Genomic DNA, 26,840 nt, shown 5'->3' with positions numbered 1-26,840 from the left:
CTGGGAAAACGACCAAGAAAAAGCATTCGGCGAGCTGCAAAAACGCCTGCAAAGCCCGCCCGTGCTCGCTCATTTCGACGAAAATGCCGAAACGGAAATGCACACCGACGCCAGTGATATAGGCTTGGGTGCCGTCCTTGTCCAAAAGCAAAGCGGCTGCGAAAGGGTAATCGCCTATGCCAGCCGTGGTCTGTCGAAGGAGGAGAAAAACTATTCTGCCTCTGAGAAAGAGTGCCTGGCTATTATATGGGCGATTTCAAAATTTCGCCCATACGTGTATGGAAGGCCATTCAAGGTTGCAACAGACCACCATGCGCTGTGTTGGCTCGCCAATTTGAAGGACCCCTCTGGCCGTCTTGGGCGGTGGAGCTTGCGCCTGCAGGAGTTCGACGTTACAGTCGTTTATAAATCCGGCAGGAAACACTTCGACGCCGACTGCCTGTCCCGCGCCCCCGTCGACCCACCACCACAAGACTCTGATGAAGACAGCGCGTTCTTCGGGATTGTGACGGAGAGCGACCTAGCCGCCCAGCAGCGTGCTGACCCCGACTTACGCGTCATAATCGAGTACCTCGAGGGATGCAACGTTGCCGTTCCTAGGACCTTCAAACGCAGCTTACCAGCATTCAGCCTGAGAAACTCCGTCCTTGTGAAGAAGAATTTCAGCCCCGGAACAAGAGCGAATTACCTTCTCGTCATCCCCGCGGACCTTCGTGACGAAATTTTGGAAGCGTGCCACGACGACCCGTCTTCCGGACATCTGGGCACAGCCCGCACTATTGGAAAAATCAAGGCGAGGTACTACTGGCCCGGCCTTACCTCTGACGTCACCCACTACGTTCGGAGTTGCCGGGACTGCCAGCGACGAAAAACGCCGCCGACAAGACGCGCCGGACTTCTACAACCGATCGCCGTCCCGCGGAGGCCCTTTCAACAAATTGGAATGGACCTTCTAGGCCCGTTCCCGACGTCACGATCGGAGAACAAGTGGATTGTCGTAGCGACAGACTACATGACGCGCTACGCAGAGACCGCCGCTCTTCCGCGGGGGACTGCACAAGAAGTCGCCAAGTTCTTTATAAACCAAGTTGTGCTGCGACATGGAGCCCCTGAAGTCCTAATCACGGACCGCGGAACGGCATTTACTGCGGAGCTGATGCAAGGAGTATTACGCTACAGCAACACGGATCACCGAAGAACGACGGCGTACCACCCCCAAACGAACGGACTAATAGAACGTCTGAACAAGACAATCGCAGATATGCTGTCAATGTACGTTGACGTTGAACATAAGACTTGGGACGAAGTGCTCCCGTATGTCACGTTTGCGTACAACACGGCTATCCAGGAGACGACGCAGCTGACGCCGTTCGAGCTTGTCTACGGTAGAAGGCCGACTACGATGCTCGACGCCATGCTTCCGCATGTAGAAGACGACGACCTCAACGCCGACGTCCAAGGATACCTTCAACGTGCGGAGGAGGCCCGCCAGCTCGCTCGAGTTCGTATAAAGGACCAGCAGCTGGTGGATGCCGGCCGCTACAACCTCCGACGCCGAGACGCCGAGTACCAACCAGGGGATCGTGTGTGGGTTTGGACTCCCATCCGACGACGCGGACTGAGCGAGAAACTTCTGCGACGGTATTTCGGACCCTACCAGATTCTGCGACGTGTTGGCCAACTTACCTACGAAGTGATCCCCGATGGTGACTCCGGCACATCACGACGACGTACGCGGCCCGAAGTCATCCACGTGGTTCGCTTAAAACCTTTCTACGAACGATGACGAACTTTTATTTTCATTTTCGGACTGTCGCTTATGTTAGCATCGGGTCGATGCACTCTTAGAGGGGGGGTAATGCCGCGAACCATGCATTGGGTTTGTTTATTTGCGTTTTGCTTTTACCGCCCGGCTGCGCCGGTCTGTGTTATCTCCGTGCCAAGGGAAGCGCGTGTTCCATTCTTTCTTTCTGTGCCGCATGTGTGATCTGTTCAGATAGGGAGAGCGTTCCGATCTAACGTGAACATCCCGGAATAATCTTCTTGCATCTACAACGTTCTCGATGCGAATCGACGGTTCCAGAACCACGCGCGCCGAAAGATAAAAAAGCCTGCAGAGCAGACGCCGGGGCATTCGATTCTGCGACGCTCTCCGACGCACGTAACGTCACTTTGTTGACCACTGCTTCGCCGCCTCTGTATTCTTTTCAGTTGTTAGGGGAGCACAAGTTCGCTCCAATAAACTTGTTTCTTTTCCAAACAACTGCTTCGTCCTTGGCTACGTGACAAAAGTATAAATTGCCGAATTAGTAAACTCCAAGCCACCAAATGTCCTAACTCTGTATTGGACGTGCACATGCCTAAACTCTCGCGGGCTCTCATGTACAATGTAGTGCTGCAACGAGTAATTATTTAAACCACTTCAAGTCAAGTCACGTCAATTTTGTTTCTACATAACACATTTACGTGTTCGTTCGGTTTCGCCGACAGCATAGTGGAAAGCTAACGAAGCAGTCCAATTAAACCTCTAAATAGTCTCTAAAGGAAAGAGAATTCGAATGGCTCAGCTGGCACCACCGCAGACGAACTCACCGGCGGCGCACACATGTCAACGAGTGCAAGCCGGTGTTTCTTAAACGGCAAAAAAGCCATAGAACAACAAATAGGACGCAATAAAAAAACTGGAGGTAATTCCACAGATAATAAATTGCATGACAACATTATTACAAATTAAGATTTAGTTGGTGTCGTTTTGGAGTTCACTAAAAAGAAAGTGGCCTCCGTCGTTGCGGCCTTGGAATAATATCTCTCGAGCTGTGTACTTTGCCATCTTTCGTGAAAAAAATAGCCACGGGCGATATTGCTGCTGTACCGACCAGCCATGTTCTTTGCCGTCTCCTGGGATAATCGGAAACGGAGCTTGTGTTGGGTGGGCTCTTTAGGGCGTGTCCAGTCAGCTGCTGCTCCGACATGAGGGTCCATAGGTCACGGTCTGTCTATAGACGGGGGCAAATGGCCGCCATAAAAGGACGCCTAAATGGAGTATACAGTACATTGCGACCGCATGGTTCACTAATATGTCATTTTACTTCGGCGGTGTTGATTGGAGGCGTCGTTGTTTTTACGAGCGCTCCCGCACGAAACGCGTTCATTTGGCATCATGCGCTTTTAAAATACGTATGCTAAATGTCGTGCCCGCTGGTTAGCGCGGCCATCTGCCAGTGTGATATCTGGAGGTGTTTGGAACAGTGGCCCAGTGGCCGGGGTTTGGAACGCGTCTCCTGCACTACCGCGGAAGTAAGACCATGTTGCCAAGGGTGACAGTGTATCGTTGCCGTGTTCGAATTGGCTGAACCTGCTGCTGCAGTTGCGCGCGTTTTTTTTTTTCTTGCTAATGTTGGCATATTTCTCCCATGGGTCGTTTTATATTCTGCACGCATGCCAGATGACGACGCCGTAGATAGCAATTTCCCCCAAAACTGCGGGCGCGTGTACTGCAAGGGTTATCCTCGACGTTATTTAGGAAACAAGAAAGCGTCCTAATACAAAAATAGCACTACATTTAAGCCATTTTTGCTTAAGGCAGCACACCAAAAACTACCTTCCTCGCAGTCAATTTCAAGTGAAAGAGAAAAATGTTTTCTCCCTCTTTAAGTTTTAATACTACTACGGCCGATCCACAACCAGCAAGTAGCCTTAACGGCCCGCTTTATTATTTTCTGCCCTCGTCTTCCTAGTGATCTATTCTCTCCTATTACCCTTCCCCCGAAATGTACAGTCGCCCAAAAATGGAAGGTGATCATGCGAGCGAGTGGCCTTCAGTTCAGTGCGTGAAAGCGAACGGTGCGTGCTTCGAGGCATGCTCAAATTCATAGTAGTAGGAAATGCTACCTCGAGGACATGCAACCTGGAAAATGGGAGCATGCCTCGAAGCATGCACCGTTTGCTTTTGCGCACTGAACTGAAGGCCACTCGCTCGCATGATCACCTTCCATTTTTGGGCGACTGTACTATGTTGCTCGTCACGCATGCCAAGAAGCCCTTTTTGGAAGCTTCGCGCTTTTCTCTTAAATTGCGCTGAGGATAATCACGACAGTGAAATGTACTGTTTGGTCTTTTTGTTGCTACATTGTGCAAGCGGGCTGCCCTCGTTGTACGAAACCCGCGCCCCTGTCGATCTTCGCGTTCCGAGAAAGAGTGAGCACATCTGGGAATACGCACCGGGAACCGTGCGCTGCCCAAGGCCCGAGTGATAGAGCGATGAGAACGCAGGTCGTAGGGATGACTCCATCAAAGGCACGCTGCATCACGTAGGTGGGGAACGAGCCGGTGCATGAAAACGAATTACCCTTTTTACGAGCGCACGTGTTTGTCGACCGAGGGACCTCGTGCCATAAACAGAAGAGGCATCGCGGCTTAGGTTGAGTATTTTTAAGTGTGCATGGCGGCGGGGATACCAACACGCCAATTATGCTGTTTCACAAGAAGGGAACAACAATGAGTACCCCAAACACGCGTTCGGGCAAACACGAGACGCTACCGCCACTTCCACGGATGAGCTTCGCGCCGCGGCAGTCTAACGTTTCAGGTGCCGTGCCCGCGCCTCCTTCGACGCAGCATTTTCCCTTTGAGTGAAGCTCTTTCACTTACCGACAGATAAAAATGAAAAAAAGAAGGTCTTATGAATAGTCGATTTTGAAAGTTCGGTCATGATCGCGTGCTAGCCGTAGCAGGTGCAGCCAGTCGCGCGTGACACGGAACAATACAACTCCTTTCAGTGGTGTCACTCTTCCGTGCGAGCAGTTTTGACGCTCCATCGGAACAGGCGCCACTTTCTCTGAAATGCAGGACAAGCCATCTAACTTAATAGTTTCAAGCCTACAGGTGGTCGGCGCGACAGTCTGCCGCTCTCCGCAGCGTCGGTGAGAAATGTGAGCGCACCGAGCGTGATCATTTCCGTTACGCTCGACGGCTTCGCGTGATTGCATGACACACTCAGGGACCAATTCAACAATGAAAGTTTGAAGCATTTCAGTCACGTTCAGAAGGAATATGTCTACCGCTTCCTTTCCTATTCCGCTGAATATAACTCTTTTCAACCATCCATGAATTTCGTGACCTGTTTGAGAGGGCAGGTCTTCCACGAGCTGTCCAATTAATTATACTGCTGACGAACGTTTTTCTCGAGCATTTACCCGGCCTGTGCTCAAGTGGAATAAGTTATGAAGTGAAGTGTGGTAAATGTTGCAATGAGTGGAAGCTCGTATAACGTGAAGATATCCCGTTTGGAATAAAAAATACACATAATTCGAACAACGACCAAGTCCTGTTTTCGCTTTGTATCTAAGTTTAGTAAATATTATGACGTTTAGTTTATTTTTTACATGTTTTCCTTAGTGACCGGTATTCTTATTTGTTTCATTTTCACGGTCACATATACAACCACATTATTTGATCGGTTACGTCTATAACAGGTGCTTTTCCTCACAAAAAAAAACTGCCATCGTTTGTGCGTCACTGTGTGCCCACTGCCATGTGTCCAGCGCCGTGTCTGTCGTCGGTATCGCGTTGCATTCGGTGGTGAGCACTATGTTAAAAACAAAACAACTCCTCGACGAATTAATTAGCTAGAACACAGGCGCCCGTGCTTCTGAACTGGTAATTATAACCGCGCTTCTTCATAGCACCAGACTACGCACAAACCTAACAGGACGTCGTACCAGGACATTGTCTGGCCAGGCATACAAACGGTATCAACGTACAGTCGTACATAAATGCAATTCAAACACGGAATCGGGAAACGTAACACAAATAGCGCAGTTTATTTCCTTGTAAGACAATTTGTGGCATTGCTTCATAACAGCAACGAAGTTCGTAAATGTGATTTTCCAAATATACCACAACCACGCTATTTAGTGGTTCACCAAAAACCATAATCATCGATTTTGCGTGTTTTTGTTCACATTTTATTGTTCGGTTTTCATTGGTCCATGATTGTACGTGTCCACTAGATCAGAATTTGTGAGACAGTCACTGTGGGCGGTTTATCAGTTACAACCACGAGACATAAGCGCACAAAGAATGGTACAAAAGAACCACACTAGTGTTTGCCTTACCTGCTTCTCCGCCATGTACACTACTGTGACAAGAAACAGAACACGAACCATGGCAAGTTTCCAGCTACAAACAGGCAATGAACAGCAGGACGCGTGAAGCTACACTCAATGGCACGTTCTAACTAGTTTTACGACGCTAAATAGAACACATTTCTGTAAAATACCTAATCAAAATAACTAAATGCAAGCCCATCAACACAAACATATCTAGGGAAGCTTCCACTCATGCGCAAGACTTGAATCGAGAAGGTGTTGTAGGTGATAATAGATACACACATAGTTTCTGTTGCACGCCCCGTCTCTCGGTTCGCGGCCTCTTCCTCGGCCATGCGAACTATCCGCGGTCGGGCAATGCCGAGAACTGCGAAGATGTGCGCGAGGTCTCTTGTGCAATAGCGCATGCGCACGACGATGCGAGCTCCTGCGCAAACGGCTCTCCTACGATACTGAGCGCATGTGCACGCTCCCCTCGAGTGTTGCCACGGCCGCTATCACGTGTCTTTCCATTGTATAGCGGGTAATGCGACAGCTGCGCGACGTTTACGCGATAACGTTCCTCGAGGGGAATTTTCGGCGCGCACGGACACCGAGCTTACGGCCAGTAACAATAGCTCAGCTGTGAAAAACAAACACGACGAGACAGAGGTTGTGCAAAGAGCAAAAGATGTTTTCGGCTGGCGATCGGTGAACAACCGCGACAAAATTCTGGAGGTCCACGGGTGTAGCAGGTACCACCAGCACAGCAGCAGAATGATGAGCACGCCGCTCTCTTCGTGCGCTCGTACGTTGCGCGAAGCGCGCTAGACGCGCAAAAAAACCAACACCCAATCACCTAATGTTAGGGACGTCACAGGAAGTACGGGGATTGTTTAAACGTGACGTCACAAAAGCCACCGCGGGGGGACCTGTCTCTACCCATCGCGGGGCACGAGACAGCCTAAAAAGGAACATGTCATAGGGCGGTTCACCAGGGCATTTCAACAGCATAAATCGTGTTATGAATGGAGTGATATCCATGTACTGTCGGCCCCAAAAGTATTTTACAGGCGCGGTGCGTGGTAAAGCCACGGGTCAGCCTCTGTAGCAGCCACAGTGGTCCCGCGTAGTTCGCGCCAACAGCGCCAAATCCTACCCTGATGGGACGTGGCGTCTGCAAAACGTTGTATTAATCGCCATGGCAGCGAGTGGCGAGGGGAGAATGGAAGTTGGTGACGTCGCGGGCGCTGCCGATGTCATTTTTCCTCAGCAGCCGGGCCGGCCCGCCGCATCGACGCTCGCTTAACTTTCACGCATGCCGCCGGTCGCAGCCTCATGGACCGCTCCGGAATGGTACCAGGCACGAAAGTTGGACTAGCGGCGGTTATGCAGTAGCCGCCGCCCGTCATTTGGTATGTGTATGCAGTAACGTGTTCAGTAACTGAACAAAGAAAACATGCAAGTAATAGCAGAGTCCTTCAATGCTTCTCTGGTCATGAAACTCCCGGCCAAGTTTCGTACGGGGACAAAGACTACCGTGAGGGGCGCCAAAGCAGATCGGAGGGCATCGGGCGGCCGCCGCTGCTCTGTAGCCAGACCGGCAAGCAGGAACGCTGTAGCCGCATGCCCGTTCGCAGCAATTTTTTTCGCCACTCACAAAACGATAAGTCGATTTGAGCGGACCATGACACGTAAAGCGAAAGCGCACTGCTGAAAAGGCGGAGAGCGTCTGTTTTATCTTACTCCGTGGTCCGTTCCCTGCCAAACGCGCTTTGACCACGCCCCTGGCTCCCCTCCGATCAACACCAGCGCCGCGCCGCGGCAGCGTACGAAGCTCTCCCATAGCGTGACAGCGAAGTTTCACGACCAGAAAGCAATTGAAGGACTCTGGTAATAGTGTGTTTCTGGTACCGAATTGTTTTCTGTCTCGCGGTAATAATTGAAGCCCTACACAAACATTGTTTTTGCTTTTCTTTTATTGAATATTCATATGAGGATGTCTGATTCGAAGGCATAAGAACACATGTACTACACTCATATATTTTACTCCACTGATACATTTTATGTACACACTATTGCACTCTAAGCAAAAATATGAAATATGCAAATTTAGGCAGACAATATTGCACAATAGGAATAAAACGTTCTACACACGCATTTAGGTACACAATAATTGGTTATGAAAGAAGAATTTCGAAAGTTATAGTCGGTACACAGATTTTTTTCTCGCGCACGCCTTGGCGGGAGCAGAACAGAACTTGAAAGTTCGGCTCAGTGTATACTTTACTTATTTTTACAGCACGCCTCGAGACGGGAATGTTCCTTAGACGCTCAAAAAATTAGTTTCATTCCAGAGAAAACAATCAGGAACCTATAATTAAAAAAGCACGCAGAGGCATGCTTCAAGACCTCCTTTTGGGCCAGTTTACGCGAAGTCTGAAGGAAAGTGTTGATAGTTTCATTAACCTGCATACACTTCCGAAAAGCCATATTCACAGCAACAATATGCAGCGAGAAAAAAGTGTTGCAACACAATACCCGCACTATTGACCACTCATTGCTGGATTATGCAGTCGACTCATTTGCAGTCGATGAGGATTTTCCAGTTTCGGAAGCGGTAAACGATGTGACCTGAACACTTAAAAGTGAAGCTGGCACAGAAGGGGAAGCATGCCCCTGTAATGTAATTGAAGCCATTACGTTTTAGACGATAAGCACCAAGCGCATCGAAAGAGAGAGCTTTTCTCGCGTTAGTCTTTCAGAAGCGCTAGTTCCTAAAAGAAAGCGACTGTTTCCAACTGCAGCAATTTGAGTGGTTGAGCAAAAAAAAAAAACAACTTGCATAACCATGAAGTTTTCCCCCCCACCAGACACTGTTAAAAGCTAGTACACTGCGATCCAGCCAGTCCATTAAGTTTAGCAATGCGTTTTCGGACTGATTCTGCATGCTTAAAATATTAACATTAGCTCACATGCGTTTTTTACCATTTATGCCGAGGATACGACGATATATCTGAGTGGTATAGACCCAAACGAAATAATTGATCAGGCGAATCAAACACTCTCTTAACTCGCAAATTGGTCAAACCAGAATGCGTTGCAAATAAATGTTTCTAAAACTAAAGCCATGTTCTTCCGGCCTAAGGGCAAAACCTTTTCTGTTTTCAAGAATTTAAAATATGGTTCTGAGCATATTGAAATAACCCAATCATTCAAAACACTAGGTGTGTGCTTCACAGACAAATTACTATGGGAAACACATGTGGATCGAGTGTGTCTTAAAGCTGCACGTTTTGCTGGCATTTTGTACCGTCACCGTGGTCTATTACCAAAAAGTATCAAATTGCTTTTGTTTAATTCATTATCTATGTCGCACCTGAATTACTGTACTCTCGTCTGGGGGACAGCTACAAACGCAAATCTCGAGAAAGTGCATCTTTTACAGAAAAAAGCTTTAAGGATAATTTACAATTTACTGAGGGATCACCCAACAGCAGAACTTTTTCACGTTGCCCACGTACCGAAGATATTTCGTATGTATCAACTGCGACTCGCATTACGCTATGAGCACGAGGTAAAAAATAACCTATGTTTTCTCTGCGAGCAAGCTGAGCTGAAAGCGCCACAATAAAAAATTCGACATAACGACGCCTAGAACCAATTACGGCGTTCAAATGTTGCGTCACACCCTTCCTTCGCTTTTAGACAGCTTAGCCAGAACTGGATTAGATATTTACTCATGCTCCCTATCACACCTGCGTACTTTTTGCTTAAACTTGAAGCCATAACGAAATGTAGTCAACTCTTTTTTTTGTTGCTTCTCGAGAACGCTGTTTGATTGCGCGTATTTTCTTCCTGCTTTTTATTGTTGCATCTGATTGAATTGAATTTGGATTGCTAGCATGTGTACTTGAATTGTTACACTTTTTTTACTCTTCGAAAACGCTGCTGCATTACATGTATTTGCGCTATCACGCTTGCCCCTGTTGTGGTCATTTTTGTGCTTTGCTTATGTATAGGAGTGTACAAATTCACAGTGTAATATGTTATACCGATCAGTTCTTTTTCTTTAACATTGTGTAAAGAATTTACTACTTTGCTTTGTTAGAATTTCGTTTACCATTCTTTTTTTGCAACACAGGGAGGATTGTGATTGCATTATTTTAAATGCATGCTGCCGTACTCTGTTGGGCTCGGGAACATTGTCAAGCTTGCTGGAGCTTCATTTCCGAGCCCACTGCTCCTTGGAGTAGAAATAAACAAATTGAAATTGAAATTAAATTTTAAGTAGCCTGGCCAGCGTCCTTACATCACAAAAGTTTAAAAACATGGTGCAACGTGCTTTGCTTCCTTCCCTATTTTCTCCTGAAATGACAAATATTTTGCGTCAATTTCAATTCTTTATATGGTAACATTCGAAAAATAACGACGCTCTTTGTTGTACCAGTGCATTATCGTAAGACTTAAATGCACAGTACAATTGGTAAATATCATGCCTTGGTTATTCGCCGTTGCTTCTCAGTCCTCTAGGTGGGCTTGCAGCAACGACATAGGGCCCTGGATTGTATGCCGCACGGCTGTTTGTTGCATGCAGGTGAAAAAAAAAAAGATGGGTAAGTTTGGGCGAGTTTTTTGTTGCAAGGTAGTGTACCTCAAAATAGTGTAATGTTATTCGCGTCCCCCTCCTCTAGAAACTTAAAAAAAAGCCACAAAAACAAAGCCGAAATGGAAGGCGTATCCGGTGCGACGAGCAAATCACGCAGCGCTGCTCCGTGTGCTGGCGATAACTATAGCTTTCGCAGTGGTTCCAGACGCAAAGGGAAGAGTGAAAGCGCTTATTGAAAACGTTGCAGTGTCCATTTGAAGTGACTACAGCGAGGCTGTTCTAGGCTATGATCTGAAGAAACTTGTATGCGTCGACAAGGTGTGTTGCGGCAAAGCCAACTTTCTAGTGAATGCGCTGTAGCTGTCAATCTAATGCATATCTCTTGAAAGAAGTAATACTGACATTGGCTCTAGGACGACAAAACGGCAATATATTACGGACTGAAATTCCTGAACACCACCTTAATGAGCCTCCGCATAATTTAAGGAAAACTCGTAACCGTTACGTGCACAGCCATTGTGCCAGATCATACACAAGGTTCTTTCTGTGAGAACGAGAAGGTGCACCTAATATAAATTGTCAGCTCACACTTCATCTTCGTTGAGAAGACCTGGGAAAAAATTACTGCCCTTCCACTCTGTGAAGGAAGTATGAACAGCGGAGCTGGGCACACTACATTCTAGAACAAATACGTTTGTAAAGTACGATTACGCATACTTCCTTGTTAATTACTTGAATAAAACTTGGACAAAGGGTATTTTTATTCTAGCGGACAAGTGTGGGACGGTTTGTTTCATTTCCAATGAAAGCACATCCCTTGACAGCAGACGAAAAGTCCGGAATATTTCCCCAAGTGGTCAAAACAAATCCGGAGCCCTCCACTACGGCTCGCCTCATCGCCTCAGTAGCATCCAGTACTTAAAACAGGCAGACACCTCAGCCAAACATTACTAGTCTATGCCTATCAGATAGCTTGGCAACCTATTTAATAGATTTTTCTCTCTTTCCTGGGTTTGGCGTCTTTTGAGCGCTCTAAATACGACATTACAAGGGAACAGCGGCTATCGGTAAATTCCTTTCTGTTGCAGCAATAAACACATTCTATAGCCACTTTAGAAAAAAAGCGACGAAGCAAAGCAGAAACGGAAGTGAGATAACTCTGCTGCGACGAGCAAATCACGCATTGCAGCTCCGTGTTGTTGATAGCTATGGCTTTGACAATGCTCTCAGACGGGAAGGAAAAAATAGTAGCGTTTATCGGAAATGTTGCAGAGTCACTTTAAACTGCGCCTAACTTCGCTGGTCGTACTCCTTCACAGAGTGGAAGAGCACTGAATTTTTTAACGATATTGTTACAGCGTCGGCCGGGCGCTGGGCCAGCGCCTTATCACGTTAGAAGGCGGCGAAGTAAGCGAGAGTGGACGCATCTGCATAACGATCCCATCAATACACGTTCGCTCTGGCGTTTATGTTTCTTTCTTGTCGTAACGCAGGTACGAGAGCCCGTTATGGCAAAAACGTAGTAAAATCTGGTTGTGCCTGTTTGTCTGTCTGTCTCTGTGGGCCTGCGCGTGCGCGCGCGCACGTGTGTGTGTGTGTGCGCGCGCGCACGTGTGTGTGTGTGTGCGCGCGTGCGCGCGCGTGTCTGCGAGTGCGTGCGTGTGTGCGTGCAAATTTTTATACACGGTTGTAAAGATGCTCATAGCGGATGTAAGAATAATTTAATTTCTTTTGACAATTCTCAGTCCATGCGACGTCTGCGCCGCTGTCAGCTGGTCCTGTAACACAGACACGAGACAATGTTCCGCCTACATCGTTGTATGCCAGCAGCAGCCCTAAATGCAAGGAAGGGTTTGCAAAGAAACATAACTGAGGTCTCTCCTACCTTGAAAGGTTTCTAATCTGCTTGGAGCGATTTCGGACCCTGAAGATTTGCAACAAAGGTGAATGTCACGTACGGTATGGCCGACTGTAGTGACGCTAAGGCATGGCTCCCATAAAGGCTCCCATAAAGGCCACTACTACGTGACTCACCGTGGGCAAGTGGCACAGCACTGAAAGAACGTAGCCTCGTATCCAGTTCGGAATGTTTTCAGTGAGCGTAGGCGAAAAAAAAACCTCCAGGAGTGGCCTCCGGCTGCTATATCACACCCGATTAGGTGTTTCCCCTCACCGCAGTATACTTGTTTTGGACTGCATTAGAGACGTTTTTTGAAGAAAAACATGCATACAAGAGGGAATTTCCCATCACTAACGAAAAGTTTGTACTAGGTGCAGGAAGGAGCTAAAGCGTTCCCCGTCGTTCCATCCCCCCGATTTTTTTATTTCCTCGATGACCAAAATATCAAGCCACCAACCATGCAGAACTGAGGGATCGGGGCCTACCGCCTTTTGTTACGTAAGCCCAGTACACCTAACGTGTCAAACTGAAAAGTCAGTCTGCTCATGAAACCTCAAGGCAATGGAGCATCGTTTGTCGCGAAATACTTCGCCAGGAAGACGAAAGGCACTTCCTCCGCGCAACAGCTTCGTCGGAATTGGAGTTGCCGGTGGCTGGCATGCCGCTGTTTTGCTCGTGTACCGCCACGTTCTCTTTCACGCGACAGGCACTAGGCTGTTGTTCTGCCGTTCGCAACGTGATGAGGTAGCGCGGTGGTAAAGGCTCTCAGCTCTTATTCTAGACACAAATTTCCATACAAACCTAAAAGTGTCGTTCTTTACTCTTAATTGCGGCAGAAATTGTATCAACAGGACAACCATAAACACGCCAGATTTGGAATAATGTGGCACTAAAGGCGTTCGCCCTAAACGCTAGCGTTCGCTTCGGTGACTGCAGCAGTCAAGCGGATCCAAGACCCCGAGTGCAAGGCGTTCTACAGCGAAGGCATTTAGAATTACACTTAGCAGTAACCAAAGGTGGCCGTCCGCGCCCTTACACTTTATGTAAAGTACGGCAGAGGAAGAACGCATGCAGCCAAGGGAGAGGAAGTGAACAGACAGGTAGTGATCGCAACGCGTAGGAGACTGATCGAAGCCATTCGAAAGCGTAAGGCAGAAGCGGATCATGCAGTAAATCACCTCAAGCGGGAAGATGACGAGTTCCTTCAAGAACGCGAAGCGAAAGCAAAGCGTCGACGGCGTTCTGTTAGACCTTAAGCTTGTTATACTGCCCGCACGTGTCTTCGACCTCTTTGATTGATTAATAAAACTCAGGCCGATTTATACACCTCATTCTTTTGCCTAACATGCGTGACTGGGCTAGCCAGTTCAACTACATTGATATTTTGGCAAGCAGAGTTTGAGAATTTGCGCATTTTCAGGGCGGTATTAGGTGCAAAAATGTACGTTTGCATCCTAAGATATAAGGCGCGATAGTGGTACTCCAACTCCCACGGAGCGTGTTCATACGCAGTTGCTGCATTTCCGATCTATGTTTCACAAGCCGGAAATGTCATCGAAAAGAGAAAGACTAGCAAAAAGGGTTTTTTAATGGCCATGTCCAAGGCGAGACAAAAGCTTTCTGCGCTTCTGTGGCTTAAAATGTGAGCGTGAAAGGTTCCGGATGCGAGGTGTTGGTCAGTTTGAGCGAGGAGGATTCAGTGTCAGGGTATCACAATGTTATTCTGTACTGTCTAAGGTGGGCTGAGCAGTTTTGCTTTTTCCAAAGAAGAGAGAGAGAGAGAGAGAGAGAGAGAGAGAGAGAGAGAGAGAGAGAGAGAGAGAGAGAGAGAGAGAGAGAGAAAGAGAGAGAGAAAACATGGGGTAAGGAGATGGCAGGGAGCTCAAAGGTGGAACCTCAGTGTACCTCATAATATGCAGCAGCTCCTTTCCTTGCCCTCTAAATCATCTCACGCTGAACTTGAGGGAACGAGCTTGCCAAATCCGTCTCCCATGTCTTGAAGAAATGGAATAGTTATGTTTGAGTTGTTCGCCTCTGGTCACACCCTTTGACAAGGCTAGGTTGCGTGGAAGATAGTGGATGTTTCCCCTATTTTAGCAGAGTTTGAAGTTAATGTGTAATGTTCCCACCGAACACCTTAACGCAGATGGATTTTCAGATAGTTTTGTTGGTTTTTTGTCCACAGAGTTTCTGACTCTTCAGCATTGAGATCTCGTTGTAGCAAGAGGAATGATTGTGTTCCTAGGCATAGGATGAGGATTCCTTCTTAACGTTTTCCTAAGAGGGCAGTGGGGTAGTCGTCGTCACAAGGAGCACGGTATGTGATTTCGTGTGCCGCTTGCATGGTGTGTGCCTCTTCCAGACTATTGGATTCGGGTGCCCGCGTGACGTTAACTTTCTGATTATGGATGGTAATCTTTTACCGAAGCGCGTAGGTATTCTGCCTCCAGAAACCTGTATAATGTATTTTTATGGTCTGTAATGATGTTACGCTTCTATTTGATATTTTCTCTATTAGGATTGCAGAGAGGATGTCTCCGACGTCCTGTTCTTTGTTTTTGTATATTGGAGGGTCGTGCAGTCACAAAAATTGCCAGAGTAGTCAATTACGACAATTGGGAGCTCGTGCTTTCGTACATACCCGAGTCGATGTATACTGTGGTCTCATGATTTTGAAAATTTCCCCAATGAACTGGATCCTGCCAGCTTGCGTCTTGTTGTGCACGATTTGATCCAAATTTTTGGTAGAGAAGAGTTTTAGTCGAGGTCGCTGGCTCGGTTCCATGTCTATTATCGTGTGGAGTAGTTTTTTTCAAAGGGGGTGGGGGATGTGCCCGTCTTTTCTCTTCTGGGTGCCTGTTTGGGGTGCCTGCTTCTTTTCAAAGGGGTAATTATGACCCCTCCCGATTTTGGTTTTACATCCACTTGGTGCAAGGAGAGTGATTTCTCTGATTTCTTGAGATGGGTTAGGAAAACACATCTTGAGGACATCTTCATCGCCATTATCACCAACATCCTATTTAGGACAACTGCAGCGTTATTGACCTTAATTCGCTATTGTCCTGCGCTTCCCGAGTTCATTTTTTGATCCGAATATTGTTATTTGATCCCTCCATCCAGTAAATGGCCATCCGTCAAGACCCGTCTAAGCATGTCAAGTCTGTTACCCTGTTTGGGCGCTCTTTGTGGATTCGTCTCACGGTCAAAATTGCGAGGTTCAGGACTGCCTCATATCTGGTCCTAATGGTGGTGTTTCTTTCACCTAAATTTTTGTGGTGCGGATAGATTTGTGGTACGGTGATGCAATATTCTGGCCATAATCAGTGTTTCACGAATTTTATAATTTTTTTTTCTGTTTTCGTTGCTCTTCTCTACGTCGAACGTTTTGTTCGTGGGCAATAGGTTAAAGATTTTCTGTTTTTGGCGAATGTGGGTTTGTAACTACCGCTTCTCTTGGGCGCCCCTCCGAGCATTCTTAAGTGGCTGTCCTCTGGGAGGATATTCGTACTTATTTTAGGGTGATTTTTAACTTGGCCGCGTGACGCTATCTGTCGTTTACCAAACCAAAATTGCAGTGGACACAGAACCGTGGGAATACTGAAAGGTATTTTGAAAATTTATGTGCTTAGACGCTACATAGTGTGCTTCATTTTAGTTATATTCTGCTATAATGTAATCCCTCCTTGATTTCTGAGACACTGGCGCTAATCTTTTGTCCCCTGTTTTAGTCAGGTCACCCACTATTGGTGGCGGCTTAAGTATCGTCATAAAACAGGCCGCGGTGGATCAGTTGGAAAGGCGTTGCGCACCTGTGCCCAAGGACGGTGGTTTGATTCCCGTCTGCAGTGGCCGTTTTCCGGATGGAAGCAGAAAACGAAAACGCCAGTGTGCCGAGGTCTCGGCGAAGGTTAAAGATCCCAAAGTAGTCTAAATTCTTCCGGAGACATGCACGATGACGTGCCTCGTAGCACGCGTGTAGCTTCGGGGCATGAATTACCGGAACTTTATATTTTTGATCTTCTGGTGGAACCAGCTTTTAAGATGATGTAAGTTGCGGGCACGGCTGGAGACCGTGTATGCAGGGCATGCTGCCACCGGCTGGGCATAGTACAATCCTCACCGCGCAGGCGCGGCACCTAGCGAAAACGGACGTCCTTTTCTTTTGTATCCGACGTTGTATCACTGTCCACCTTTCCAACCTTCTTTTGCCGTAGCGCCACATTACAGATTAAGCGGAGCCCACAAATCTTGCTCCTCAGTCGTAGCTTCCGGGTGGCAGCGGTGACGTATTTCCGTGGAGGCCTGATGAGCACGGCTGATAGCAGACAGCCAGCAGCCATGGGGAAATAAAAAATGAGCCAAATAACGCTATCGCATTAAAAGTGCTTAAACCAAGGGTGGACGAAGAGTCGCTAGCGCTAGTTCTATGCAAAGCAGACGCTTAGTGACACTATCGCCACACTAACAATCTCACTGAACTCCATCACAACATCAGGAATGTGTTTAGATCACGACCGGGGTTTGTATAGCGACTGTAGACATGTTCATAGGTGCACGACAACTGCTGTCGTTGTGTCACTCCCTTGAAGTAATAGCCAGTACGTTTTTAAGGCGGAAGCCTTCTAGGCCCGACTGTGGATAAAACTGGCGTTGATTTGTTGTCTGGAATAAAAATGTCAGTTTCTTTAAAGAATACATAAAAATGAAGGAATCTCCCACTAACGCGTAAGACTTGAAGGTAGCGAAGCTGTACGCAGCCTTCACGACGATCACGACCGTTTAAGTCTACGATTGCAGCCGATTTGCTTCTTCGCTGCCGCAACAACCGTTACTCCATCCCTGTGGCTATTCCGGCGAAGGAGAAGAAAATCGAAGAAGCCAAACGAACGAACGGAACGCGCACACTTAAACTAGGAGCCTCCAGGTGTTACATGTACCCTATCCCATGCTCTGTGTCCAAGGTGGTCCGATCCTCTCCCCACAGAATTGAGAAGCGGGAGATCACGAGGGAAAAGTGCTTTGATAATACCAAAGTGAGTGCTTTGCTTTTCCAAGCCTCGGGGGGTTGCTTGCTGGCAAAAACGCTTATCCGCGAGCCGGTATAGGAATAATTGTGCGCAGGTTGCGGCAGGGAGCCAGAAAACATGCGCCATATTGTAACGGAGTGCGAAAGTATCCCTGCCGTCCTCCGTGAGGAAGACATCGAGCTTCCTGAAGCCCTTGGCTTTAAGGTTAACCGAAAAGGGAATTGTGAAGCAGCAGAGGTTATTAAAACAAGGTTGGAATGTTGATGGGAAAAGAGCAGAGAAGAATCTGGGAAGACATGCGAACAAAGAAGTCAGACTAGCACAAAAATTCTGTAAAGGTTTATTTTTATTTTTCTGTTTTTGGCGAGGTGATTGTACTGCGGCGTTACGACTAAGGTCGCTGCGCAACATCACCCCGTTACAACAGAGAAGCCGCTAACCATCATCATCAGTCTCAGCCGAGTAAGCCGTTTCACTCTCGGGTACTAAAGGAAGACTGACTCTGGTAGAAAAGTAATCAACCTATTCGCCTTAATAGTTTGCCGTACTAAGATATATTAAGCTTTTTCATTACAGGTGTTCCAGAAGGCAGTTATAAATGAGCGTAAAGTGGCATTATTATGAAAATATTGAATGAAGAATAGCGCAGAAAACCGGAGGAAGGAACGCAGGTGCAATGAACGGGCGCCCACACCAATCTCCTGCTGCTTATTAGGAAGTGTTTTCGTACGCAACATCTGATGATTATTTTGCCCTATTCGCCAACGTAAGAAATCGTAAAACCAGAACCCACACATAGTGCAAAAGCATTTGTTAACTGTGTTGGACGATACTCCAGCGTAGATGAATGGCCCACAAAACGGGCTACGGAAGGTACGCCCACCGTGAAAAGTTTTCGAAATAAGCTTGCAACTATAAAAGTTCATTTCTCAGCTGCCGGGTGGCTAAGCTTCTGCTACGCTTATGGTGATAATACTGCAAAGTGTGATACATCGCTTTAAAAAATCAAGCGCTGAGCCAACGGACAGCCCAGAAATTAACTTTGATACTTAAAGTTACGACCGGAAAACGTTTGACGCCGTTTCTACATAAGAAATACCGTCGGACAGCCCAGAAAATAGCTTGCCTACTGGGCCTTACGCTACATACAGCAGGACGGAGGCGACATGGCAACGCTTCATAACCTGCAAATCACCGCTCATCAAGTTCTACATCTCCTCCGCCGCATCACTAATCGCCTACATGGCCTCAAAGAACGGGGCACCATTAAAGGGACACTGAAGTGATATGTAAACATTGCGGGATTACTTGCGCAAATTGTAGTCCGGAGTCCCCAGGCCATGTTTCGACCACTCTGGGCGCGTTAACGCGATTTTATTTAGTAGAAAAATTAATTCAAAAATGCTGTCCTCCTCTCTTTACGCTCGCCCATTTTCTGCGCCGTTTTCGTGTGACGTCGGGAGGAGCCGAGCTCGCAATTGGCTGCGCTAGTGCACGGCTCCCCGTCCTTCAGACAGAGTCAGTCGGCCCAGCGTTTCGTCCGCCGGCCGCCGACGGATCGTCGCAATTCGTTCGCTCAGTTGAAACGAAGCAAGGACACGTTTGTGAATGGAAGAATCTGCCTTTCTTTACTTGGTTAGTTTGTACACTGTATCTAGGTCCAAGTCAAGGTCGCTTCACACAAGCGCTGCACAAGCGCACATGCGACGCTTCGCTGACTGGTACGCCAGTAGGAAAATATAAGGCCTCTTGTAGGCGGGAGAAGAGTCAGCGAAGTCAATATAGGTACTAAGGAAATAAAATCAACTGATGTTTACCGTACAGCGTAAAACTAGGGTGCGGGAAGCACTTTTTTGAGCTGGGCGAACAAGCACAGCGGTCAGCAGCATGACTACGCATCTGCGAACGCTTTTCCGTCTACGAAATGCAATTGTTAAACGTGAGCTATTATGGAAACTCGGGGGACGCTTACTGCACGAGCTTAATACAACAAATAGACACCTAAGCTGCTTGAAATGCCAAAACTAAATAAAAGTGTAAACTGGTTGTACAACATATACCTTATATTACCAAGGCCAGCGGAGCCCGCCCCGTGGCCTAGTGGTCTGGGGCGCTAGTTTTGTTGCCGCAAGTGTTTTGCAAGTCACGAGTTCGAGTCCCCACGGGGACGTCCTTCTTTTTTTTTTGTAAGTTAACTTTTTCGTTTTCTTCCGATGTTTTCTACATTGAGTTCACTTTTTTCTGAGCCGCAACGTTCATGGCTCCACGAACTAGTTCACAGAACGCGCGCAGGCTGGCACTGGCGCGCTAGCGAGTTCTCGTTGGCGTGCTGTTGCCATAAGCACCGACTGCTTGCGGGCACTGGCGAGAATGAACAGACCCTTGGCCTGGTGCGAACACGCTTTTTTACGGTACAGGCATGAGTGAGGCAAGCTCCAAATATGGGGGAAAAGCGCATGACATTTGGGCGTCTGCGGGTACGCGGAGGGCGTCCATGCACTGCGTAGGCCTCGGCTAGTGAATGCTACGATTCCAAGCCGTCCTGGGAGGCTTATCTTTATGCATTTTTATAGCTGACAACATGGCAGAAGCACGGTACGATGATTACTGAGTTATTGAGTATACCCATCCAACAACGCCACCGGTTGTGTTTTACAGAACCGAAACCGAAACTTGTTTGGTTGCTCACCTTGGGCATCGTCCAATCACGGTGCCCGCTCCTCCTAACGTCGCAGCTTTAGTTGGTGCGGCCGCCGCAAACTGCGCATGGTAGTTTTTCTTCTTTCGCGCTTTGTAAAATAATTACTGATTTGTCAACCGGATAAACAATGAAAAGTGTGCTAATTTGAGCCAGTCTACGCAGTGCAAGCAAAAACGGGAGCTTGACAAATTCACTTCAGTGTCCCTTTAAAATTGGGCAAGCTTTAATAACCAGTTGAATTACGCATGGAACACCATATCTGGCCCTGAAAAACAACGAAAAAGAAAACCCTAATACAAAAAGCATATACGTTTTCTCTCGCATTACACCCACTACGTCTACAGACAAATGTTTGTAATTTGGCCTGCAGAACACACGGGATGAATTGGCTGAAACCCACAAAACTTTTCAATTGTGACGCCCTAAACTTACCAACACGGGAAGACACACTCTGCGAAAACTGGGTTAGGAAGTCCCAACAGAGAATAACGCTGAACAACGCATTCACCTACATGTTAGTACATCACTGTCACCCCGATTCCAAGGAACATGCATCCGATCCACAAGGCACGGCGGGAGGCAAGAGTTAAAACTCTTCGATCTGCATACGGGGGAAGCGCTGACGTTAGAAACGCAGACGCTGCAGTATATACCAGTTGATCAGCCGACGCCATCAGCGTAGTTAATAACAAGAGACTGGAATTAGCCTCTGCCTCCATACCCACAAAAGGCACCAACACCGCCGAAGAAGCATCCATTGTTTTTGCAGCCACCACGGGCAAAGAACTTTCCACCGTCATATAGGCTCCCAGACTGCGTGTCAAATCTTCCAAATCCGTCGCATTTCATCGACAGCTACATCCTGTCTACCTAACCTCATCACCAGGACATTCTCATAATATACACACCTGCTCATTCATCCCTGAAACGGGACGAGGCGGCTCATGCCGCAGCCGCCTCAGACACAGCGGACGTCTCATCCTGGGATGCATTGTTCATGAAATCAACACGCAAAATTATCCCCAGAAGCTACGCTGACATCCTGGCATATTACCACGTGGGAAGAAGAATCTTTGAGTCTCCCCATCTCAAGATCGCTCGAGAAGACGTAGTCATTTACCGACAGCTCTAGACAAACATATTCCGCATTATACATTACTACATTTCATACACCCGACTTTATCCACACACAATTCTCAATTCTGCCTTGAGCCATGCACTGTCTACCCCATGGTGGGGGAGAGTCGTTACGCGCTGTCCCCCGAATCACAACCCATCATTAAAGCAGTGGGCAGGTCAGATGACCAGCTCTAACCCAGATCCCCAACATCTGGTAGACCAGGCGAGACAGGCCGCTCTGGCCCAGTACTTCCAACTAAGGGGGTCTCCCACATGGCGGTCAAACAACCTTCACTGCTTTAATAACGTTTATTGCTCCTCCTCTTCTAAGATATTACATACTTGTTAAATTGATCTCATTTTTAAGGCTAACAGATGTAACCGAAACGAGGCGTGCTTGTAACGCCAGAGGGCGCTTGCTTCTCACTATATTGTCATCTGGGCGCAAATTTTATCGTCAAGCAGGGGCCCCGACCACTGCGTAAATGCATAATTCAAGAAGCTCAAATGCCACCGTGCAGCAAGGCAGCTCGCCTGCTTCGTCTGCGTTTACTTAGACGTGCTCTATTTTTCTCTCCCCTGCTAAATTAGCAATGCCGCCCGGCTAAGGACGGTGTTTCTTGTATGCCCTCGAGTGAACTGACGGATTCATGTGGACCCGCTAGTTTCTACCCCGCAGAAGTCAACTGAGCCAAAAAGTCGGTTTCAGAAATAATTGCTCATGATACAACACAGCCCCCAAAATCGCGCTTGGCAGAGCTCACAGCGCGCATAAGTAAAACCGAATCACATCGTACTGCGCTACAAAAAAATATTTTATTACCGAGTGTCGACAAAATAAACCCTTTTACATCGATATCACCGAATTGTGTACAAATATCCTGTTCTTTGATTAATGACATTTGTTTCCAGCATTGATTTTTATACATAGCCAACGTTATTTTTGTGTGACAAATTATACGACGTGTGTGTCAGGATATGAGCTCACATAATGAAAACTTATCTGGAACTTTATGCAAAAGTTTGCTTGGAAGTCGTAGCGTGACTTCTACGGTTCATGATCTGTGTACTCGTCATCGTCGTCGTCTTTGGAGGCTGTAAGGCGTGTGATGACGTTCGCCTCAAACAATTTCGACTCTTTCAGCTTGCTGAACTGTACCCGATGCACGGTGCGGAGCGGGGACAGTGGCACCACCGTAAGGGTAATCTGGGTGCGCTCGGTGTTGAGCGCTCGGTGGACCTGATCACGACTCATTGTTTCCACATGCTGGCCGTCCACGGTCACTACGACGTCGCCCGGATACACACGCCCTTCGTTGGCCGTCTTAGGCGCTGTCTGCAGCGGACATGAAGGGCGAGTGTCATTGGTAAGACAAGAAGCATCAGTGACTAGACGCACATAAAACTTGTTACCAACAGTTCCTCGCATGCTAGGACAAAAAAAAATTCTTCGCAATTTCGCAAGAATGGCACATTGTGAACAAGTCGTATTTAATATTTGATAAACCAGACAGAGGGCTATAGTGGCAAAGTAAGGGTGACAAGCCGTGTGATGCTGATGTGCAACTGGACCACGATCGTACTAACATTCCTGAAGAGACACAAAGGTAAATGACCACCAAAACCCACTGGAGGAATTGGATAAGCAAATTTGGTGGTGCAAGTATTTAGAACGAGTAGGTCAGAAGGAGACACATGACAGAAGCTGGTGGCGATGCGATAGTGATGAAAGCAGCAATAGCGTGCCTTGCTTTCATATCGATACAAAGGACGTGGGACAAGGCGGACCAGGACCCCGGGGCTCCCCATGTGGACGATGTGCGCAACTATGCGTATGAGGGGGGGCGGCTCCACGGCAGGCTCGCTCAGCTCCCTGGCTTCCGAAACGGACGACCATGAGCAGCGCTTCGACTACGTCAACGGCTGGAGGCCCCGCTTCCAGAAGCTGGCCGACATATACGGACAGGGCGAGAGCGAGGAGGACTAGGCGTCTCCCTTTCCCCCTCCCCTTCCCTCACCCCATTGGTTTTGTTTCACTCCTTGTGGCCTGCTCTCTTGTAGAAGCGTGGGCCACTCATCACGCACTAAACCAAGTCGCACAGTGCACGGTGGGCAGCGGCACTCTTGGTCCGCAACAGGGGCATCTGTGCCCGCTTGTTGGGAACAAAGTGCACTACAGAGGCCTGGGAAACAAGGAAAGAGTGTGTGCTTGGTCTGGTTGCAGGCTTGCCGCCTCTGTTTCTCCGTGGTCGTCACTTCATCATCAATACAGCAGTGCCTCCGTATTATAGGCTTCGCGAGACACAGTTTGCTCCCCAGTGCCCGCGCACTGTTGCCGTAGTCACAAGCACTGCTGTATTCGGAACTTGAAATAACCACGACAGCGCGTCGTGCACACATGCCATACACACTCGATCTTACTGTGTTACGTTCTACAGCATGTCTATTGGACCCATTATAACAACAGACCTGCGCATCGCCGGTCACGACTGCTAGTCTGCAGGTATAAGAAGAGAAGCTTATGAAAAACTAGAATTGCATGCAGTTTTCCTCGCGACCGAATTTCTAATGCGTATTTCGCGCACAAACACTATAAATTCTATAGAAAGAAACGAAGCACTTAAAAGAATACCTGGCTTGCTGTTTTTGTTATATATACTACCGATGTGTAGGGGGCCTTGCTTGCATATGAAAGTATTCGCTTTTTTCATCCAATAAATAAACTCCCCAAGAAATTAATCGCTACACCAGCTGCAGTGGTTGCGGGGAACCAATTTCGCTCGCATATTTTATTTTTTTTATCAATTCAATTTATTAAACATCTCCTCGATGTTTGGAGCACGGACAAAAAGTCAATAAAAGCTTGACAGGGCCTGCGCCCTGAAGAGAAGAAAGTTCTACAAATGTATGTGAGAGGCAGAAATAGTACTGTATGAACGTTTTTACAGCGCGCATCACACAAACCATATAGTGTGCGTAAAAATATTGCGCATAAAAAAGGTCACACCCTGGCACTTTACTCTTAGTGGGCTTGTACGCTCTTCACCTTTGTGTATAATGGACAGTACGGGAGTATTTCTGTGAATCATCTTTACAAAGCACAAAGTATAGCGCAATGCACTTGTAAAAGCGACTATGTATGCCCGTCGTTTTCCACGCGTGACCTCGGACAGGTCTCTCTGGTCTTGGAGTTACGAGAGACATGTTAGCCACTGGTGCTGAAATTCCAAGCCATAGAAAAAAAAATTCCTACCACATTTTTATCGTAAATGTCCGTCGTTATTTTTTCTGGATAAGTTGACGTACGGGGTGTTTCAGGGAAGACTGAGTAATATACAATAAATAGGCTTTCGGAGATAAAATTGTTTTTCTTGCGCGCAGTGATCAGGGGCCGTGGCGGGTGTAGTAAAACGACTTCTAATCGCTATTCAGGGTAACAATTAACCAGTGCTTGTTAAGTAACTTAAAATTTTTTGCAGTTAGGCGTGGGATTTTAATGAGGAAACTGTAAAGGATGGCCAGTCAAACTGATAACCATCACTAGATTTTCAAAATTATCATTGCGTGCAGAGCTACAGCAGACAGAACTTCAGCTCTCTAGATGCGTCCAACGTGCTCCGTGCAGTAGCTGTGCGTCGGAAAGCCACGCCCACAAACTGATGTCACTCGGAGAAGTACAAGACACATGCACACCTTGCTTTATTTTCGTCTCGAGCGGAAAGAGTTGCGTAGTGGCCACCGTTTGCGAGCGATGATGAAGCCGAAGTCTACCCTATACGGAACGACACTACTGCAAAAAGCTCATTTTAAGACCATTTAGATAGTAAAACTTGGGATAATGAATCGCAATCATGGTTTTCTTATTGCAGAATTCTTTTATCTTTATATCTAGCATTGCAAGTTTTACAAATTGATGTCTGAATATAAAGATCACCAAATTCAATCTGCTAATGTAGGTTGGGCAATTTGTAATATCATGAATTGATATAAGTTTGGTTAAACGAACGTTTTTTGCTGTTGTAGCTTACTGCGTTTTCAAACACTACCACAGCTGAGAAAATTGGTTCTCATTACGAACAAGCCTGTTTACGGCGCATAGTCCGAACCGACCCGACGGGTGCAAACCTGGGCTCGAAGCGAACCTAAAACAGTTTCTGTTGATCGCCTTGGCAGTAGCCTTAACAGTGTTATTGTAAAAATATTTGAGTATGAAATGTGGCTTGGCATAATTCGTAAAGATTTAAGCCTTAGTGTCGACGCGCTGAAGCTACCCCTGGAGTATGAAGTGCGCTGTCGTGTGTTGTGGACGCTTAAGACCAGTGGTTGTCTCTAATGGGCGTCGAATACGCGTGGACATTAGGTGTGCAAGCAACGGAAGGGTCGATGACTGTGTGCGTGTTTATTTCTGGATCCTCCGTTAAAGGGACCCTGCAACACATTCGATAAACGCTTTCACTCTTTCCTTCGTGTCTGGAGCCACTGCGAAAGCTATAGTTATCGCCAGCCCGAAGCGGCCCTGCGTGATGATGTGCTCGTCGCACCAGATACGCTTTCCATTTCTGCTTTGTTCTTGTGGCTTTTTTTTTAATTGCTATCGAAAAGCGTTCATTGCTTAAACTGAATAAAAACCGGTCAACAGCCGCTACATGGCCTTAGTGACGTAATTCGAGCCGTCGAAGAAGCCAAGACTGGGAAAGAGAGGAACGTCTTTTGAGCAAGTTTAGAGGCTATCTGATGGGCATAGATCAATAATTTTTGGCTGAGGTACTTTGCGACCCCTCAATTTAAGTACTGGGTGTGTTGGGTGACTACGTTCTGCAAGCATTTAAGATTTCAAAAGAAGTTGAAAAAGGTGTTGCAGGGTCGCTCTAAAGCGAATGAAAGCGGCACTAGGAACGATAGTATAGCGCGAGCGTACAGCGGTGTACAACACAACACACCATAGAACATAACATAAAGACGGCGCGTGATGAGAGGAAGAACCGCGCCTGCGCAGTGGGAAGCCCAGTGGAGGACCCATGGCGAGCGGGTGTTTTGGGTATGGCCTCCACGATCAGCAACGGCGCAAGAGAAAGAGGCCCCGCTGATAAGGAGACAGTTGAGACAGGCGTACAAAGAGAATAGCTTGATATGCATACGCAAAAAGAACAAGCAAGATTCATTTAGGGCAGCTTATTAGGAGGCCTTAACTTCTTCAGCCGCCGAACGCCTTAACGGGTAGCTGCCGTTTTATACGTTAACCTCAATGGGGGGTGGAGGGGGGGGGGGGGTGAGGAGGAGGGGGACGCAAATAACACTACACTTTTTTGAAGGTCACTACCTTGAAACAAAAAACTCGCCCCAACTTACCCCTCTTTTTTTTTTCACCTGCACGCAGCAAATAGCCCTGCGGTAT

General features: G+C 47.4%; 1 protein-coding gene across 1 annotated transcript in view; it reads left to right on the top strand.

The window, feature by feature from the left end:
* LOC144161649 (uncharacterized) overlaps window positions 1-23,432 on the top strand; it is a 47,162-nt gene extending 23,730 nt beyond the window's left edge. The window contains exons 2-3 of the mRNA XM_077692306.1: window positions 22,590-22,725; window positions 23,305-23,432. Of these exons, the coding sequence (XP_077548432.1) occupies window positions 22,590-22,725; window positions 23,305-23,432 (264 nt within the window). The remainder of the gene's footprint in view (window positions 1-22,589; window positions 22,726-23,304) is intronic.
* Window positions 23,433-26,840: the final 3,408 nt, after the last annotated feature.

Source organism: Haemaphysalis longicornis, unplaced genomic scaffold (genome assembly GCF_048455015.1).
Source record: "Haemaphysalis longicornis isolate Haplotype H1 unplaced genomic scaffold, Haemaphysalis longicornis Haplotype H1 scaffold_1, whole genome shotgun sequence".
NCBI classification, from domain to species: domain Eukaryota; kingdom Metazoa; phylum Arthropoda; class Arachnida; order Ixodida; family Ixodidae; genus Haemaphysalis; species Haemaphysalis longicornis.
The sequence above is the reverse complement of the archived record's forward strand: the minus strand, read 5'-3'. Positions and strand labels throughout refer to the sequence as shown.